We start from the raw sequence: 20,954 nt of genomic DNA, 5'->3' as shown, positions 1-20,954 counted from the left end.
GTGCCTCCCCCTCCCTCCCAGCACCTCCCACCTGCTTCCATCAGCTGTTCTGCAGTATGCAGGAGGCACTGGGAGGGAGGGGGAGGAGTGGGGCAGGAAGAGGCAGGCAAGAGTGGGGGAAGGGGTAGGGCCTGGGGGAGAGCGAGGGTCAAGCATCCCCCAGCATCTGAGTAAGTCAGTGCCTATGATTTAAGGTGAAGTGGCTTGTTACCCCTCCAGTTTGGTGGGGAGCAGCTGGGCAGGCAGTTTGTGGGCTACAGAGTGTTGTAATAAGCCATAAATTCCACTCTTTCTGTTCAGTCCATGATTTTTAGTGTCTAGCAAAATTATGAATTTAAGTTCCAAGGCTCGTCTTTTGAAAAAGTGGTGCAGGTTTCCTTTGGAGGATGAGAACTGATAGGTCAGAGATTGAACACTTTTTGCTAAGTGATCATTCTCTCAGAGGTGACGGTGTTTTTGTCTTTTATCATTTTCCTGTGAGAGCTGTCGAGAGCATAACTATTGTCTGGCTTCACCCACCTAGTCAGACATGCCAACTCTCATAAAGTGAGCGTGAGAGTCATGATTTCTGAGTAAAATTAAGCCTCACCATATGATCTCTCAATAGAACTCTCAAATGTCAGGTTTTTTTTTTCATATTTCCAGTCAAACAGGAGTTACCCCACCCTCAAGGAAGGAATGTGGTTTCTCTACCTGGTAGTTAATTCCAAAGTACTTTGAAAGACAATGAGAATTCATTTACATATCAGATAAACAAAGCTATCAAACTAACAAGTGGGGAGAAGAGACACTGTGGCTACACCCCAGCAGGGAAAAGAAACTTAATGTGCACCTTAATAGCAACAGTGAGCAAAGATTGTTGTGTTGCTGCCGCCCCGAGGGGAATCTGGAGGTTTTTTGCCTTCCTCTGCAGTGTGGGTCATGGGTCATTTGCTGGAGGATTCTCTGCACCTTGAGGTCTTTAAACCACAATTTGAGGACTTCAATAACTCAGACATAGGTTAGGGGGTTTGTTACAGGAGTGGGTGGGTGAGATTCTGTGGCCTGCATTGTGCAGGAGGTCAGACTAGATGATCATAATGGTCCCTTCTGACCTTAAAGTCTATGAGTCTATGGGGCTATATCTACACTACAGCTAACGTTGGCATAATTTACGCCGCTCAAGGGGGTGAATAAATCACCCCCCTGAACAACGTAAGTTACACTGACATAAGCGCCAGTGTGGACAATGCTATGTTGATGGAAGAGCTTCTCCCGCTGAAATAGCTACCACCGCTCGCAGGGGCCGGAGTAGTAAAGCTGACAGGAGAGCTCTCTCTGACCTAAAAAACGCAATATGATGTATTGCCACCCTTACTTCTGCGCTGCTCCTGGTGAGGCTCTGCCTTCAGAGCTGGGTGTCTGTCCAACAGCCCCCCGCTCCCTGGCCGTCCAACTCTGAAGGCAGTGCAGAAGTAAGGGTAGCAATACCGCAATCCCCCTAAAATAATCTTGTGACCCCTCCTGCAACTCCCTTTTGGGTCAGGACCTCCAATTTGAGAAACACTGGTTTCCCCCATGAAATCTGTATAGTATAGGGTAAAAGCACACAGAAGACCAGATTTCACAGTCCATGACGCGTCTTGCATGGCTGTGAATTTGTTAGGGCCCTACCCATATCATATTCTACTGCCCAGGCATTTCTATCCTTTTTTACAGAGGAGTTTGGATTCTGCAAATTGGATTTTTGCATAATTTTGTCAACTGTAAAATTAAAAAATCAGAGCTGCAATTTTTCTGGGTTCTTCCACCCCTAGTTAAAAGTTCCAACAGTAGCAGGTTTAACGAGCAATGAAAAATTAATTCTTTCTAAACAATCATATTGTTGGTGAAGTTGCAAATAAGGATTTAACTAAGTGAATGTGTGTGAACTGGGAGTCACTCTTGTGATTATTGAAAAAAGGAAAAAAAAGAGCTCTAGCAATATTCACAAAATACTTCACTCCAGGTTACAATCTATACATACACATAACAAGTAAACTATATAGTTTACAATACATATCATACAATTTGCATATGTTGGAACAGTGCTGAACAATACAGTGACTTTTAAAGAGAAGAACTGAATAAACAGAAGCAGACTGCCTAGCAGTGGGCTCCGATTTTTGTTTATTATTAGAGATTGGGTTAGGACTCATGCCTAGGAAAAGAGGCTGTAGAGAGACAGAGAATGAACTGGCCAAGGAATAGTGTGGAAGAAGAATCTAATGTCCTCTTCAAAGAGGGCAGATAGGGGAGGAGGAGTAGAAGTAAAATGAGGATATCAGCAGAAAACTGGTAAAGAGGGTTTATGGAAGAGAAGGTGCTTTACACAGGGTAGATTTACAGATGTACAAGATACAGCAGCATAACAATGTCTTGAGCCAGGATAAGAGACCTCACCTCGCTCCTGTGACATGGGCCCTGCCTCAAACAGAGGGATTCTGTGACTTGTAGTCCAATCAGGAGCCACAGAACCAGGGGAACTGTAGGCTTCTAACAGCATGCTGGGTATAAAAAGGCTTGCTTTATTCTGGAGAGAGAGATCAGGAAGATGGCAAGACCTGCTGAGTCTCTCTATCAAAAAGAGGAAACAAGGAAAGCGCAGTACTGATCTTTTCATGGAGAAAGGGCCGAAGCAGCAGCCTGGGCAGAAGCCTGGAAATGAATCGGGCAAAGGCCCATTTAGGATCCCTGTATGAAAAGGTATGAGCCCCCTTGTGAAAAGTGGAGAGGGTCCCCCCAGACTGATTACAGCACTATAACCCAAGCAATCTGTTTTTATTTTGGACTAGTTTTGTTTATGCTGGAAAGGGGAATCTCTGGTTCAGCCAGAGCAAAACCTTCCAACCAATAGGGAGACAGGCACTGGCAAACTCTGCTAGCAGGAAGGAAAGCCGCATCCTCACAAGTAGGAAAGTGATTCTTGATTCAAACTTAATGCCCAGGTTCCTGGAATTGGGGGCTAAAGTGGAGTTTATAGGTCGGAGATGAAGCAGCAACAATTCTATCTGAAAAGGCTCTAATTACCAGTAAGACTAGTAGTTTTGAATGTTACATTAAAAGGAGTCATGTATGGCCCAGGAACTGATGAAGTTTAAGGTATAAAGAAAGTTAGGAAAGAGCAGAAGAGGATGCCACATGCTACTCAGATGTGGTATCAAGAAAGGAGGCAGCCAATGGAGCTGTAGCCATCATGGTTTAATTAGAAAACTGAAATTTGTCCAGAAAATAAGTGAGGTGGTGTATAACATATCAGACCTTTTAAAAGCACTAACAAAAAAATCCCTTACCTAAAGAGATCATCAGCGAGTGACTCCTCTCTTGCATGCCGATTCTGTTCCTGACAAAATAAAGTAAATCTCTTCACTATTGTTCATACTAACACAACAGTCCTGTACTGAGACATCTTACTGTGAATACCTCACATACAATGTGTTTTACAAGAATGTCAGATTATGGTTTTCAATTTTTAAAGTAGGCCACAGTTACAGAAACCAATCTGAAAAACGATCAGACACTTGTGGGAATGTCTTCACTGTAGTTAGTCTTAGCCCATGCTCTTACATGTTTTTGCCCAAACCACTCTCATCCACACACAAAACCCTCAAGCATGTGCTTATTTGGACTTCGAATTTATGCTTGCTTGCATGGGTAGGAGTACAGATTAAAGCCAGAACTGTGGTTTAGCTCAGGCTAGAACTTGCCTACTTTGCAGTGAACATGCAGGCAAGATCACTCGAGTGCTGAAAGTCCTACAAAACCCTTTCCCACAATTTCCTCCAAAGGACCGAGAAGTACTTTCCCAGTAAATTGTGAGAGATTATTAGAGAGTTACTGCACAAAAAAACCATAGGCTATGCCCCCAGACATTCATGGATGAGGGCAGTAATAATGAGGACACAGTAACAGAGGGACAGCTTTGTTGTGGGAATGCTCATACTCAGGCTAGGCTAACTCAAATGCTCAAACCCAGGTGCCAATTACCTGGGCTAACTGCACAGTGTAGCTGTCCTGTGTCAGACAAAACTGAAGGGGACAGAAAAATACCCAGGGCTTTACATTACTTGTCATGACGGAACTTTCAAAAGCAGGAATGTCGGACTAAAACTGCAACAAGTGGAAATCTATTAGTTGGTCAAAATTTTGAGTTTTGTCCCAATTAGTTTAAACTCTGAAACTAGTTCAGTGGTGGTGTGAAGGCTCCTTTACACGGTGTCAAGTAGCTGTAAGTTAACGTAACTTATGCCAAGGAGATGCAAGTTAAAGTAATGGATGACCTGCTTTAGTTTACAACTACCTAAAGCTTCCTGCTACAGAGTTTTTTCATTCAGTGCTATCATCTTTCAGCAACTGAGTCTACACTGCACCAACTTTGAATTTGAGTAATTAAGACTAGTCTAACACAAGTGATGAGTTATAGGGGTGTGTAAGTGGTATGTTGAGGGTCTAAGTTAAAATCTATGCTGTCTAAGTGTAACATGTATACTTTGGTGGCAAAAAGGGAAGGGGCAAAAGGAGCTGCAAATGTCACCATTTTAAACTGTCCTCTGAGTTTGATCCCTTGTGTTGCTATAATATTTTTAAGAGATGAGCCAGAGAAATGCTGAACATCCACAACTGAAGACAATTCAAGCCGCAGAGCTTTAGCATTTCTCAGGGTTAGGCCAACATCCTGCATGGTACCTTTTTATGCAAACTATATTCTAAACTACTTTAAAAAAACTGGGTAACAGCATACTCTCAAACTGTGGTCTGCTGACCTCTTCTAACCAGAGTTGCTTCTGTCATGAGAGTAAAGCATCTATGCCTGTTTTCAAGAGTGGATACTGTATTAATTGGAATCCGGGTTATGATTAATTTTAGGGCTTCCAAAGGCTTTTTTAGCTACCTGAGCTGGAGGGTGAGAAGGAAAAAGGAGTCAGAACCACTCTGCTCCACTGCTCGTGTCCTTCATAGGTGTGCCTCATATAAATTCAACAATGAGTAAATTTGTGGTGGATGCCAAATTAGGATAACAAGCACACAAGATGACAAATTTCAGCGTGTCCGGGAGAGATTATGCAGTGCTTTACTGCAAGGTAAAATCTAGCACTGAAATCAACTATTAAAATCAGAGAGAGGAAATAAACAGCAAATACAGAAGTGGGGATGGAGTAAAAAACTCGAGAAGTCCCACCTATCACATTTTCTCCTTAATACTGTCTTATTACCTTTCCAAATAACCAAGTAATACTGATATCACAGGAAAGATATGAAACCTGGAGTGGGCAACTGGGATGGAATGTGGCCCATGAGAGGAGCTTTTTTAAAGAAGCAGCACACAAAATGAAAAAGTTGAGAACTGCTACAGCAAGATATAAATTACATACAAATGGAAATATGTTCTCTAGTGAAAAACACAATATTCAGTCTCCTAATTACAACATGCACATCTCATATATATTTTTCATCTGAATATCAACTACATTCTCGTCTGTGAGCAGACCATCAGCAATGCTTCACTGAGCACCTTGAACGCTGAGGTTGCTGAGCTTGTTAATGTAAAAACATTCACTGCCACACTCAGAATTCATGCAGGGCTAAGCTTCAATAAAATGTTTATTTTACTCAGTCATTAAAATCACTTTCTCCTAGGTCAGTGCCTTTTGCTTTACAGCAGCCTCCTCTGTACCAACAGTATGGAAGATTTAAACATTTTATTAATTTTTGTATTAATATTACATATCAGATTTATCCAAAAGAATCAGTAGAGTGTCAGCCTTATCACTGAACCCCTTTTGTTTATTTAGGTCACACCCCTAACATCTTTTTGGATGTGTTAAGTGGCAGATTTGTTCAGCACATAGGCTCAACTTTTAGTACAGAGCTGCCCTGTTCTTGGGAAGGCCCGCGGTTGTTTTGTTGCTTGGAAAGAATTCCTTACCTCCATTTCCTGCCTTAACCATTCTTCCAACTGTGAATTCTTTTTGGCATGGTGACCTATCAGATCTGATCCTCCAATAATGTGTGGAAGTTGTCCTGCTCCAGGATAAGGTACCTGTTGGACAAGAAACGTTTGCTGTTATAGTGCAGGCTGACAACCGTGCATAACAAGAGCAGTCACCTCTAGTAAATTCACAGTGGCAGAATACCTTTCATCCAATTTGTCTAACAGTATCTATGTAATGACTAGTTCTACTTAAATAGCACACCACCTGCATACTCTCCACCAAAAGAAAGACCTGTGACTAGTTATATTTTTAATTTGTTAAATTAATAAACTAATACATTTAAAATGCATTTGAAAACAACAGAAACTGATATTTTAAGTTTCTAATCCAGTCTGATGTAGAGAAGAACTTGTAATGCAGAACGGAAAGGATGATACATTCAAAGATATTGCATGTTCTATTAAACAATTTTAAAATGCTACTTGGAACTATGGTAGGTACAATATTTTCATACAAATGTGATTTTCAAGTTGACCATGTCCATTCAAAGGCATTTAAATTTTTTACTTAAATGTAGTGTATTGCAAATCTTAGATTACACTGCACTCTCTCTTTAAATTCTGGGCTGAAGCTATATTCCTACAATGAACATGGAGTTTTGTAAAAGTCACTCTCAGAACCCAATTGATCTTAGTTTTATAAGACGCATTTTAGTAGTATGTTTAGAAATCCAAATTTTCATAGTCAAAACGAAAACTTCAAGCCAATATGTGTTCTCAGTAGGTTATTTGAAAGTGACACAGTAAGCCTAAGAAGAGATACCACCTGAAGTTATAATACTGTTCAAGATCACAGTATCATTTAATGAGTCAGCTTGAGTAAGAACTGCACAAGCCTCCAAAAAGAACACAGGTCTCTAGGTAATCATCTGGTGGGAGCAGAGATGACCCGTGCCTGCTGATGGGGGGAGGTGGACGTGGGTGAGGGCATGCTCGGTCCATGTGAACATGCTCAGTACAAGGCAAGGAGCAAATCTGGGGGGCACGTGACTCCGCATGCCCCCCCATGGGTTGCCTCTGGGTGGGAGGTAACCTTCTCTGGTATCTATCTGATAAATTAATACAAAAATAGCCACAGTATTTTGCTCTTTACCACAATGGTGACAGTAAGTTAATAAAATATAAGTGGAAGTAGAATCTCTAATGCCTTTCATCTAATAACGTGTCTATTGTATTAGCAGCACTTACATAGCTATTTCAAACAGTGCCATCTTGTGGCAGTTTAAAATATGCACTCACCTTTTTGAATTTCTTAAAGTTGTTCAGTTGCTTATAATTGATTTGTGGAGCAACAAGACTATTTGGCCTTGGATGGCTAACAACCAGTGATCTAAATTCAGTCAACAAGAGTCTGCTGGGCAGATTGCTGGAGACATCTTGAAGTCCGTCAGTGTTCTTGTGAGAGGAAAAAGGGGAAAGGAAAACTTCAAGCTGTTCAGTAAACTAAGAGCCTATTTTTAAGAGCTCAGAGAACGTACACTTGACGGGTTAGAAATGGAAGGCAGATATTAGCTCAGAACATAACAGTCTAGATAAAGCTTAAAATTTAAAACTAGATTTCTAGTAAACTAAGGCTAAGCTTAAGTGTTACCCCCACTCTGGGGAAACTCGGACCCAGGTGGTTCCTCCCCTTGCCATGTGGCTTTGGGGGGAAAACTGCAGGGAGGAACCAGCTTTGGGCTTGGATCTACACTGCAGCTGGAGATGCAGTTCCCAGCTCAGACAGATGTACAAGCACTAGCTTTGATCAAGCTAGCATGCTAAAAATAGCAGTATAATCACTGCCGTGTGGACATCATGAGCTAGGTCCAGTGGTGTGCAAACTGTGGGGCACACCCAGAGGAACATTCGGGGGCAAGTGGCGATGCAAGGCAGCTCGTGCCAGCTCCGTGCAGTAGGGCCTGGGCCAGCCCCCAATAGGGGAGGTGGGGAGAGAGCGTCACTTCCACCCCGACTCACCTCAGTGGGCCACCCAGCCTGTGGATCAGTGTGCCGCGCCAAGTTCCACCCCCAGCAGGCTCCATGCCCAGTTCTGGCTCCGCCCCCAGAGACCATCACATGCGGCTTCCCCCACCCTGAAAACCAGAGGGGGGAGGGGCAGAGGAGAAGGTATTGGCCCTGCCCTAGCAGTGAAAGACTGGCTGGAAGGTAGAATAAGCCCGGTGCAGAGGAGGCCTTGGCTGTGCAGTAGCGTGTGTATGTGTGGGGTGTGTGTGTGCATGTGTGTTTGGAAACAACGAACAGATTCCTTTAATGGTAAGGGGGTGGGCGTGACTGGAAAAGTTTGCACACCACTGGACTAGTCAACTGAGTACATACCTGGCGTATCAGATGGGACTGTATTCCAGCCCCTAGCTTGTGATGCTGCCTGCACCACCATGGCTACGCTGCTATTTTTAGCAAACCAGCTTGATCACAGCTATCATGTGTACATCTACCCGAGCTGGAAATTACATCTCCAGCTGCAGTGTAGATGTACCCAGAGGCTCCAGCCCATAGGAGCAGCTGCAGAAGCAGCCAAATCAGGGACCTTTGGACATTGAGACAACTTCCTACGGTTCTGACTGGACTTTCTCTGCCCTGTGCTGATTGGCTGTTTGCTTCAACCCTCTCCCCCTCACAATCTCTTCATGTCATCTTCACTCCAACACCTGCTCTCTTAACTTCTTCTCCCCTGCCCTGTCCCCCACACACCTCCTTTCTTTCAGTGCCCCTTCTTCCTTCATTTCCCCCCTAATTAGCTGATCTTCCAACCCCTCAAAATAATGGAATCAATATGACATTTGCTGCCATCATATTTTTACTTTGCTTGTGTGCTATACCCTTTCACCCACCCTGTGTCTGTCTGGTCTATTCAGATTATAAACTCTTTGGGACAGGAACTCTACTACTATTTGTACAGCACCTAGCACAAGGAGGGCCTATTCTTGGCATATGACTACCATAATAAACACGGTTAATAATAATATTTTGGTTAAGGGTGTGATTTATTCTACTGTAATAATTTTATGCCACTGAAAGCCCTATTATTGACACAAGCACAAAGAGTCTTGTGGCACCTTATAGACTAACAGATGTTTTGGAGAATGAGCTTTTGTGGGTGAATACCCACTTCATGCTCCAAAACGTCTGTTAGTCTATAAGGTGCCACAAGACTCTTTGCTGCTTTTACAGATCCAGACTAACACGGCTACCCCTCTGATTACTGACACAGTTACACCAACATAAAAGATTACTTCTACCGGTGTATTTATCTCCCTTCCCCTATGATAATAATCTACACAGGATAAGCACTTTTATACCAATGTAACCGCATCCACATAAGAGAAGTTGGTGGTGTACCTGTACATCTTTGACTATATACTGATATAGTTAAAGCAGTACAACTTTTATGTTTAAATAAGCCCTCATTCATCAAACCCTCCTATGTCCACTGCACACATATGAATTTAGTTTTAAAAGCAAAAAACTGTGGTACATTTCCTTCACATTTCTGAGTATTAACTAATGCTAGGTATTCCTTGCATTTGACTAGTTTCTTACCAAAACTGATGATTCTTGCTTAATGTCAATTTTCTTCTTTGTAGTTGGAACAGCACCAAGTTCATTTTCTTGCTGTTTGACCAAACAATTTTAAAGAGCAATCATTGTAAATGTAAATTATGATTGCATATTTACAAAAAAAACTAATACACCCTGGACATATACTTTAACAATGAATTGTTCTAATAAAACCACTGCCCCTGGTTTGTTCGGATTACTTTTTTTTAGTACAAGAAAACGTGTTTTTCCTTAAGAATTCATAATTCCTAAAATCCTACCAGTAAGGATTATGAAAATCACTAAGTTTTCAGGTATGAATCAAAGTATTAGTTTTCTATTTTAAATTATATCCCAGAGTTCACGGTCAGGAAATAACTAAATGTAAGTGTCAATTTGGGAGCAATCGTGATTAGGATCAAGGCTAGTCTCCTCACAGCCTGTAGTTAAAGAAGGGAAAGCATAATACTACACATCACAATTTTGCTCAGTATCTAATAACTTCCTCTAAGACTTTTCTATTTCTGCTATAAAGGTGTGCTGATGTCACAAATGGTGTTTGTTATGAAAAAAATCAGGTGGGAAAGGTGCTAGTATCAACACAACGTTTCCTAAAGTGTTTACTTGCAGTGGCCCAAGTGGTCAGATTAGATTAAAATTTTGCCTTTTATAAAAAGTCCCCTGTCATTTTTGGCTCAATACCAAACATATTCTTTCACACTAGAAAACTAAAGCCTTGTCTACACTTTTATCTCAGCCACATGACCAGAATCTCAGTACAAATCAGACTTTGCACCCTCAGATTCCAGAGTGTCCAAAAACACTTATCTGACCTCTGAAAAGGGACACAAACAAAGAAGGATCCCAGGCCACAGTTATGAGGCAAGACATTGTCTACCACATGAAGAATTAACCTTATAATAAATTCTGTAGTTACTATGTCTAAAGAATCTTTAGAAGTGCTCTCTTCCAGGTGAATGTCATCAGCTTCCTTAATTTCAACAAACAAGTTATTTTCGGTGCTGACCTTCCACAATATTGGTGAAGTGGGGGGATTCTTTACTGTATAATGTGGAGAGTTATTCGATGCTAAGAAAAAATTCCATTATTATTACAGCACTTAGGCCATGTCTACACTAGGTCATTTCCCCACCAGCGTAGATTAAGCTTCAGCAACTTGTGGTGTTTTTACCACTATGTCAATTAAACCTAATCCTTGCTCCCTTAACACCTCCACATACACACACTTGTCCCCTACGCTTTTAATAATATCCTTCTCCCAAGCATCTTCTCTTGTCCTCCTCCAAATAACTTATTTTTAATTAGACCAAACATCCAGTGCCTTCTATTCTTCCTCTAGGACTTTACTTTGTTCTCAAATTTAAGAGTCAGTAATCACAAGCTCATAACCATACAATCAATCACATGAGTCCTTATTTGTTATAACCCTTATTCCTCCGTTTGCCTGCTGTCACCACTCACATTGTCTAACTTTGATTATACACTCTTTGGGGTAAGAACTAGGGTGACCAGATTCCTAATATTAGGGGCTGTCTTGTATATGCAACTATATTTCCTCCTCCTTCCTCCTGGAGGGAAAAAAAGTGTCACAATTTTTCACACTTGCTATCTGGTCACCCAAGTAAGACAGTTTTACATTTCTACAAGTTTTGTGTAAATTTATGGTGCTATATAAACGTGAAATAAGAACATTTAAAACTCTGGTTTCTTTCTGCAATCTGAAGATAAGAAAAATAGTAAAGAAATTAACCCCATATCAGATCAGACATCTGTCTATGCAGCTTAGTGTCTCTGTTTCACATATGGGGCGTAGCTATTTGAGAGCTCTTAGGTGAGAACGCTAAGGATGCATAATGATCTGACAATATATCATCTTGCTGACACCCAACACACAGGTACAGAGACTCTCTGACTGGAAAGGAGCTTGACACAGTTTCTCCTGGGAATTCAGAAGCATAACAATTAATAACAATAACTGCACACTGTACTAAAAAAACTTCTCTTCAGGACAGGAAAAGGTTTGGCTGTTCTGCTTACAAAGGCTGTATTTCTTTAACAAGAGCAAATTGACAGCTTCAGGAAGAAAGTATGAAGCGTAAATAACTGATGCCGGTTTAAAGTTACAAAGTGCCTCCATCTGGGGAAATAAACTCTAAAAACGCTACAGGATAGTGACTTCTGGAGAGCAAGGAAGTCTATATTTTAACTCATTCATCACAATGTTTACATAAAATCCCCAGACTATACCTACTGCTCATTTATAACGGCATGAGAGCTAATACATTGCATTCAAACTGCTCAAAGCTGGTATCTGTTCTTAAACTGCATTTGTCTTTGTGCTAAGAGTCTAAACTTGCAAGATGCTGCTGCACAGGCTCCTCCAATGACGCTGTAACTTGCAGGATCAGGTCCATAACAAGTGATTAATAAAGAACATTACTTACCAATATCCTATTGGCTTCTTCTTGAATTACATTTTCTTCTTCAATCCTTTCCCCCTTGGTTTCCAAACGTCTTTTTTTCTGCATATTGGTTCCAGGCTCCTCACCGCGATCCCCCATGTCAGCTTCCCAATCCAGCTCTTTGCTCCCAAACACAAGCTCTAGTGTAGCCGCATCCTCAACTAAATCACCTAACTCTTTTCTCTTCTTTGATGCAGGCTTTTCACTGGAAACATTTTTAGTAACAGTTTTATCTTTCTCTGATTTGCTAGTTTCTATTGCAAGCTTTAGTCTTGTATCTACAGGCAAAAGGTTTGTTTTCAGGTCCAAGGTATATTGTTCCTTTTGAGTCTGTTCCACTTTACTTTTCCACATCAAGGAAGTTATGGGTTGGGTTTGACTGGAAAGCTGAGATGACTTTTCCTCCATCTTTGCCAGTTTAGGTACAGATGTTTCTCCCTCTTCAATCCTTTCCCTTAGCCAGAAAGAAACAAAGAATTTTTCAACATGATAAACTCAGTAAGTGAACAACGCACAATGACTGAATATGAATCCAAAAATCCACAAGTGATGATTTTCTTCATTTTGATTTTGTAATGTTGCTTACGTGTTTAGAGTACTTGGCTGTGTGCACTGTGCTTAGCTATATGTTGGGTGTCCATGGGAGTTTGTTACAGAGATGAACCACCTGCATGAACATTGCATAATACGAGTTAAGGCATAATCTTTATTTATATGCCTCAATTGACGATTTTCTGCATTTTTTCATGATTGTGTTGGGATTTGAATCTCAGCAGTCTTAGCATACACTTTTCTGTTTGGGGAAACAGATACCTACAAATGGCCAGTTTAAACTAAAAAATGAATAGAGGAATTCAATCTCTTAGTCAGGTAGTAAAATCTACATTGGGAATAAAATGTATGCCCATTGAACTAAAACAAATTACTTTCTAAAACAAAAAAAGCACCATCTGAAAAATATGAAAAATACCCCCCCACCCCCCAAAAAAAGAATTTCCGTGAACATACCTTTTCTTTGGAGCTGCCTGGAAATAATTTTTAATGGAGTTAGACTCTTGCTGTGAAGCTCTCTCTCTATTTCTATTAACTCCTAAAATTTTAGAGGGTGAGAGGGGTTGACTCTTTTGGTCAACCCCAAGCGTTCTATGCATCCTGGGTAATACCGTCCCTGTATTTACACTGCCACTAGTGCTGGGAGTCTCCTTTACAGTAGTTATATTCTGTGAATACATTTTGTCTCTTCGATCCATTTTGGGAGTTTTCTCTCTCTCCTCTCCGCTTATCTCCATACTACACAAAAGGGAGAAAAAACTCTAAGTAAACATACAGGCAATCGTTGTAGAAGCAGCATACACATTACAGAGGACCACAGTAATGCAGCTGTACCTGTGGTATACAATGAACACTTATGGAAGCTATATAAATTAATACCTGCTATGACTAAATGATCTAGATAAATATGAAATTGCTTTAGAATTCTGAACATGGTTAAAAGAGCCAATCAGATCTGCTGCACCACCAATTGCATCTTCTAGTGTCAAACCTGATGCCCCAGCTGGCTTTCTTGCTGTACCCTATCACTTCAAGGCAGAAGATGGACCCCTGTGGATAGTGGCCACAGTTTACTTTTGCAAGTTAGGGAGTGCCCCATCAAATGCTGAGCTCCACTGACTATGGCAAGTCTAGAACTGGAAAGTCAAATTTCTTCTGACATGGTAATAGCTTTATTTATAGTCATCAACTTAGGAAACTATTTCAATGTGTACTTTACCACGTGTCCATCAGTTCTTCTGGTTCTGTGTCAGCTACATATGCTCTGTTATCACTTGTAGTAACAGGCATTATGGTCTCATGTACAGTCGAACTCTGAGAAAGGGTTGGATGCAGAATAGCTGATCCTGGACTAACTGGCTGTTTAGCTGCAAGTTGAACATATCGAACAATTAAAAAGTTAGCATTCTTCCTGTGGCTCTGTGTATTTATAAGCCATTATTACAGTACTATTACTGTTAACTGATTTTAATTATAAATCCACACAGATTCAATAGTTAACATACAACTCCAAGCAGCATGCTGCTTGCCTGGAGCCAGAATTCAGGATGTGATGGAGTGTCTGCGGAGACTGATCAAGCCCTCGGACCGCTACTCCTTCCTATTTCTCCTCGTGGGCACCAATGATACTGCCAAAAGTGACCTTCAGCAGGTCACTGCAGATTACGTGGCTCTGGGAAGAAGGATAAAGGAGTTTGAGGTACAAGTCGTGTTCTCATCCATCCTCCCTGTGGAAGGAAAAGGCCCAGGTAGGGACCACTGAATTGTGGAAGTAAATGCGTGGTTACGCAGGTGGCGTTGGAGAGAGGGCTTTGGATTCTTCAACCCTGGGATGTTGTTCCAGGAAGGAGTGCTAGGAAGAGATGAGATTCACCTAACAAAGAGACGGAAGAGCATCTTCGCAGGCAGGCTTGCTAACATAGTGAGGAGGGCTTTAAACTAGGTTCACCAGGGGATGGTGACCTAAGCCCAGAGGTAAGTGGGGAAGTGAGATACCAGGAGGAAACACAAGGAGGAGGATGCAACAGGGTAGGTCTCCTGATTCACACTGAGAAAGCAGAACAATTGGCTAGTTATCTTAGGTGCCTGTACACAAACACAAGAAGCCTGGGAAACAAGTAGGAAGAACTGGAAGTCCTGCACAGTCAAGGAAATATGATGTGATAGAAATAACAGCGACTTAGTGGTGTAACTCACATGACTGGAGCACTGTCATGGATGGGTATAAAATGTTCAGGAAGGATAGGTGTGGGGGAGAAAAGATGGAGGAGCTGAACTGTATGTAAGAGAGCAGTATGATTGCTCAGAGCTCCAGTATGAAACTAGAGAAAAGTCTGCTGAGTCTCTTTGGATTAAATTTAGAGGTGAGAGCAACAAGAGTGATGTCGTGGTGGGCGTCTGCTATAGTCCACGAGACCAGGACGATGAGGTAGAAGAGGCTTTCTTCAGACAACTAACAGAAGTTTCCAGATCACAGGCCCTGGTTCTCATGGGGGACTTCAATTACCCTGACATCTGTTGGGAGAGCAATACAGCAGTGCACAGACAATCCAGGAAGTTTTTGGAGAGTGTTGGGGATAATTTCCTGGTGCAAGTGCTGGAGGAACCATGTAGGGGCCATGCTGTACAAGACCCAGCTGTACATATCATAAAACACAACATTCAAAAAACAAGAATCTAAACTGATTATGTGGTAGTTATTTTTTCAGGTTATTTATGGCTCCTCAGGATTACGATTATTTAACTTGCATCTAAAGTGCAAGAAGGAATCCTATGATGGAATACACCGGCTAAAGGAAAAGTTTATTCCTGACCCCTGTTGGTCAATGATTGACTTACGCCATGAAGCAGGATGGTTTATATCCCTTAGGCATTTTTATCCTAATGTAAATGTGGATGTTTCATTATCCGTATAAATATTAAATCCTTTTTTGAATCCTACTAATTGTTTGCCTTTAATGGCAACAAGTGCTGCAAGCTAGGAAATTATTTCCTGTATTCAGTTTTAAATTTTTTGCTTCTCATTTTGATCAGATGTCCCTTTATTGTTTCATATGGGACAGTAATAAGGAGCACACAGTTTACATAGTGACTCTCATTTGTTATTTCACTCTATCATGTCCCTCAATTAATCACCTCTTCGCTGAATGGTATAATTAATCTTTATAATCTTTTCACATATGCAGTCTTCCAAGTCTCTAAATCATTTTTGTTGCCCACAGCTGGCTCCCTTCCATTTCTGCTGTACCTTTTTTCTGATGAGATAACCAGAATTGAACACAGTACTCAAAGTGGGAGTACATCTTCAATGTTATATAATGGTATTATATTTTCAGTATTTTTTCTTCTATACCCTCTTTTTGTGTGTGGGGGGGTGGGGAGGTGGAAGGTAGAATGGGGATTTCTGCCATTGCACACTGAGCTGTCTATAATCGTGTGCAAGTCTCTTTAGTGAGTGGTTACACTTTAATTGTTTTGCTTTGCACTGCTATGAAAGACAAGTTGACTCAGGCTTACTGACAGTACTTGATACTGAATGTTTGGGTAAGACAGTTTTTAGTGACCTTTGAACTCTGGAACAAAGTCCATTTTTGCCTGATGGGATGAAGACTGTCTTTCTTTCTCTCTACGTATATAACTGACTGTGGGACAAGTCTCATTAGGGTTTTTTTATACCAGTCAACTTATTTCGTATTGTTTTTAATATAATTTATGCACATATGTCCAGAGACAGGTGGTTGTTGTTTTTAAAGAAACATCATCATCAACTGTCAAATTCTATTGGGCTGTGCTAGTTCTGTGTGCCCCACTTTCCCTCATGAACTTCCTGTTTCATCGTCAAGGAATATTGGTTTGTTTGTTTGCTTTTTCAAAACTAGCTTATTTCTTGAAACTGTCTTTTGTGCATTTTTCAACACATGTAAGAATCAACAAGCCTCATCAGGAGGGATTACTGATGCACTATGTGGTGCTAGGCACGTGGGATGAAATCTTTGGCGTCATTGAAGCAAATGACAAAAATCACACTGATTTGAGTGGGGACAGGATTTCACCCTCACCCTTCAGTCTCGTTGCCTGAATGCACTCAAAACATACACCAGTGACCCAGAAATACCTATCATTTTAGGACTTCTTGCTTAATTTAAAAACTACATAGAATAGCATGTAATTTAAACCTGTAAATATAGCTTAGGTTATTAATATAATACAAAGCACATAGTATTTTAATCCCTTAAACCACGTTGACGCCATGCCCTCCCACCCCTCTAAAAAAAACCCCATGTTTGGAACACAGGGAAAACCTAAGATCCGTTTGCATAGATTTAGATTCTTATTGCACTAGAGTACTACTAGAGTAGTACTAGAGTATACATTGGTTCAAAAAATAATTAGGTAAATTCACGGAGAATACGTCCCTCAGTGGCTATTAGCTAAGATGGTCAGAGATGCAACTTCACACTCTGGGTGTCCCTAAACCTCTAATTGCCAAAAGCATGTGGCACTGGCAACTGTCAGAGACAGGATACTGGGTTAAATGGACCATTGATCTGACCCAGCATGGCTGTTCTTATGCCAATGCTTGGAACAAAACACCGAAAACCAAACCTGTGAAATCTAGATCTTTCCCCATTACATTTTCAGGCCAACTGAACTATTACTGGTCTGAATTTTTATTTTAGTTTTTTAAAAAGATTGATGCCTTTAAGTGCAAATAAGGAACTGCATTATAAACCCATTCATTTCTTATTCTTTTTATTCTTTTTACTTTCTATTATTCATCCTTCATCTGCTTTGCACTACTGTTCTCATTCCAAGGGTGCAGGATAGCATGGAATAAGCAGATTACATATATATTGTTCCTGTGTGGAATTCAAAACATTCTTTTAATATGTTTCTGTATATTCACTGCACAATACATCTGATTTTAAGTCAGTGTCTGCTTTTTGCTTTACATCTATAAATATGATCATCTTTGGTGCAAGAATTACAAAAACATTAAAGCAAAAAATACTATATGGAAAAAAGAAAATAACATTTATTTAAAAAACATATATAGGCCTGAAAAGAGAATGGCCACTAGCTATTACTTGACATCTTTGTATACAAAGACATATGTTGCCTCCTTTGCTTAAACTAAGATAATCAGCCATGACTAGGACTCCTAGGTTCTATGGTAATACAAATAATAAATACTACTACTCTCTCTCTCTCTCTCTCTATATATATATATATACACACACGCCTCTCCTCCCCCTCCCCCGCAAAGTATCAAGGTTTATAAAATTACCTATGCCAGGCTGGTTTTGAGGGTTGCAATATCTTTCCATAGACATGAAGATAACTGCTAATCCAATTTCTGCTTCTGGAATGGCTCTGAGATTCTTGCTATTAAAAATAAAAAACAGTTTTAGAAAATTAAGTACCAAACAGCAGCAGCTTTTATATCCAAATACTCTGTTTTTTTTATCCAAACATGTGCTTCTCAAAAACACATTCAAGACAGAGTAGCAAATGGCAGCAATCCCATCATATGGTACAAAATGCTTCATGCACCAACAGCAGGCTTAAGGGAAAAAATGTTAACGTATGAGCCTTGCAGGTGAAAACTTCAATGTCCCATGGCCACTGCAGGTCCATTTTTAGTCCTAGTAATCTTGACAGTGCCCCGTTCCCTTCCTGACCTCAATCAGTTCAGACCTGGACACTTAGCCAAACTACGGTGCTTCCCATAAAGTGTGCTCTAATTCACTGGGGAGGAGGAGAGTAGAAAAATTATATGAAAAACAAAGTTCTTCTGACACGATCTGACTTCTATGGAGACATCTCTCTTCCATGCACACAGCCTCCCGTGAAACAAGACAGGTTCTCTGGTTTTCTTTCCTACGTGGGTGATCTGTGGGCCTAAATACTATTAACCTATTTTAGGTTTGTTAAAGTTCTTTTTTTTAACATTATTTTTAACATTTTTTTTAACATTACTACTAATGTTATCCTCTATAAAAACAAAGGACAGCCCCTGGATCTTATTAGTATTCAGTAAGAGTTTATTTTGAAAGTACACCTCTACCTTGATATAATGCTGTCCTTGGGAGCCAAAAAATCTTACCGCATTATAGGTGAAACCGTGTTATATTGAACTTGCTTTGATCCACCGGAGTGTGCAACCCCGCCCCGCCGGAGCACTGCTTTACCGTGTTATATCCAAATTCGTGTTATATTGGGTGGCATTATATCGAGGTAGCAGTGTAGTACCTATTCATCTGTTGAGAAATGCACTTGTGTCTATTTCACCAATAGATTCTCTCTCCTATTTTTCACAACCTTTTATTCATAGCTTATTTTTTTAATGGTAGAACCAAGAAAGGACTTAACTTTCCCTTTTATATTGTAGAAAGCAACAGTTGGTCAAGGAAAAAAGTAAACTGACACTTTAATTGAACAAAGTCCAATTAATTGTGCTTCATTTGGATAGTGTTACACAAAATTATCTAAGACGACAACAATCCTTCCCTCCCCCAAAAGTTTTAGTCAATATTTCATTAAATTATTGTAAGTTTCTCAAGCAATATAAATAGACACCCTCTCTAAAAAAAAATCCCATCTTTAATTCGTACACAAAGAACTAACCCATATTACTGCTAAAATTTTCTGAAATGTCTATTAAAGTAAAATAATCTATTTCACCTTTGTAACAGGGTGATAATGGAATCAATCCAATTTCGCACTGAGTCAGACACTGGGACCTGCGAGTTAGTTAATCCTGCATCAATGACACAAACTTCAGGAGCTACCAGTAAAGAAGTTTCTTTTATTCTCTCTGGCAACAGTTTTGCTTCTCCCCCTCCAAGAATAATTGCTGGACTCAGTTTCTTATGCTAAAAATCAAGAAAGAAAATGCAATTTGATGAATAAATTAAATTTAGTCAGACCTATTAGTTTTCTTTTTACTGAAACAACAACAATATTGAATAATATGAGAACCTATTCTAGAATCAGAACTATATTAATTTGAGGAAATCTAGACACAGTTGGAAATTTTCTGATGATGAATTTTGTTGGAAAATGCCTGTTCATCAAAGCCAAATTGTCTTGAGAAAATGGGTCAGTTTGACAAACAATCACCCCTGGCGCCAGCTGGCCTGGGAACTCTGAAGCACCAGGGTTCCCAGTCCTGAGGTAGTGGGCATGGCCAGTCTTCCCTGGAGCTGCAGACCCTGAGGGTACGTCTACACAGGGATAAGATACCCATGGCACAGCTGAAGCTGCCCAGGTCATCTGACTCAGGCTCATGGGGCTAAAAATTGATGTGTAAACATTTAGGTTTGGGCTGCCAACATCTACACAGCAATTTTTTAGCCCCAGAGCCCAAGCCCAAGCCAGCTGACCCAGGTCAGCTGCAAGTTTTTTATCCCCCTGTAGACATACTCTGGGAGACCTGGCAGCTACTGACTGAAATGGACACTCCTGTCAGTTTCACCACTGCTAGGAATAGTACCCAACAGCAGTGTTGCAACTGTCAAGAACCTTTCAGTCGGCAGCTGCCAGATCCTAGGGAACATACTATGTTTCAGAAACACCATGTGACAGCGTTCCCAAAATTAATTTTCTTCTGGATCTTCTGTTAGTGAGAGAACAAAACCAAATTTCAAAGTTTGCAATTTCTCGCAAATTGGAAATCCTGAGTTTCAGCCAGCTCTAAGTAAAATGCACGTATGCTACTCCTGGGGGTATTCTGTATCAAAAAATTAAAAATTCTGCACACATTTTAAAATTCTGCAAAATTCTGTAAATTGTCACTACATAATAACTCCAGTTTCTATTATTTTGGTAATTTATTTCAAAATACCTGTCAGCAAGTATGTCTGTAATAATAAACAGACACATACAACATTTTCCCCAGGAGTAGAGAGTTAAAGAAACCCCTATGACAACACAGTTCCTATTTCTCTGCCCCGCCCACCCCCACACCCCACCCGTCTCTCTGAGCCCAGCCGGGAGCCCAGACACCCACAACCCCTTCCCCACAGAGCGCAGCCACGGTGCCCCCTCCAACCAATACACCCAAACGCCCCCCCCACCCCCACCCCGAGCCCAGCTGTTGCCCTCCCATCCCAGGGATCCAGAGGGAGAAACAGCCTGATGCTGTTTCCTGCACACTGCCGTCTCCTTCCCTTAGGGCATGCTGGGAACTGCAGCTGCCAGGAACTCTTTAGCTCCCTTCCCCTTCCCTCGGCATGTCTTCTGTGTGCGAGCTGGGCTCTGCTGGGTCCAGCAGCCCCTAATGGCGGCCAGCAACACTGCAGCCCATTTCTGTGGGGGGAAAGAAATTCTGCATGCATGTTAATTTCTGCAAAATTCTGCATTGCGAG

At 40.9% G+C, this 20,954-nt stretch overlaps 1 protein-coding gene across 1 annotated transcript in view; it reads right to left on the bottom strand.

Moving 5' to 3' along the window:
* The window catches only part of NBN (nibrin), a 56,448-nt gene that overhangs the window by 2,129 nt on the left and 33,365 nt on the right, over window positions 1-20,954 (bottom strand). Inside the window, exons 7-15 of the mRNA XM_045003676.1 lie at window positions 19,270-19,460; window positions 17,873-17,970; window positions 13,805-13,952; window positions 13,042-13,323; window positions 12,016-12,487; window positions 9,554-9,625; window positions 7,250-7,405; window positions 5,945-6,058; window positions 3,312-3,361 (exon numbers count right to left, since the gene is read on the bottom strand). Of these exons, the coding sequence (XP_044859611.1) occupies window positions 3,312-3,361; window positions 5,945-6,058; window positions 7,250-7,405; window positions 9,554-9,625; window positions 12,016-12,487; window positions 13,042-13,323; window positions 13,805-13,952; window positions 17,873-17,970; window positions 19,270-19,460 (1,583 nt within the window). The remainder of the gene's footprint in view (window positions 1-3,311; window positions 3,362-5,944; window positions 6,059-7,249; window positions 7,406-9,553; window positions 9,626-12,015; window positions 12,488-13,041; window positions 13,324-13,804; window positions 13,953-17,872; window positions 17,971-19,269; window positions 19,461-20,954) is intronic.

Source organism: Mauremys mutica, chromosome 2 (assembly GCF_020497125.1).
Source record: "Mauremys mutica isolate MM-2020 ecotype Southern chromosome 2, ASM2049712v1, whole genome shotgun sequence".
NCBI classification, from domain to species: domain Eukaryota; kingdom Metazoa; phylum Chordata; order Testudines; family Geoemydidae; genus Mauremys; species Mauremys mutica.
The sequence above is the reverse complement of the archived record's forward strand: the minus strand, read 5'-3'. Positions and strand labels throughout refer to the sequence as shown.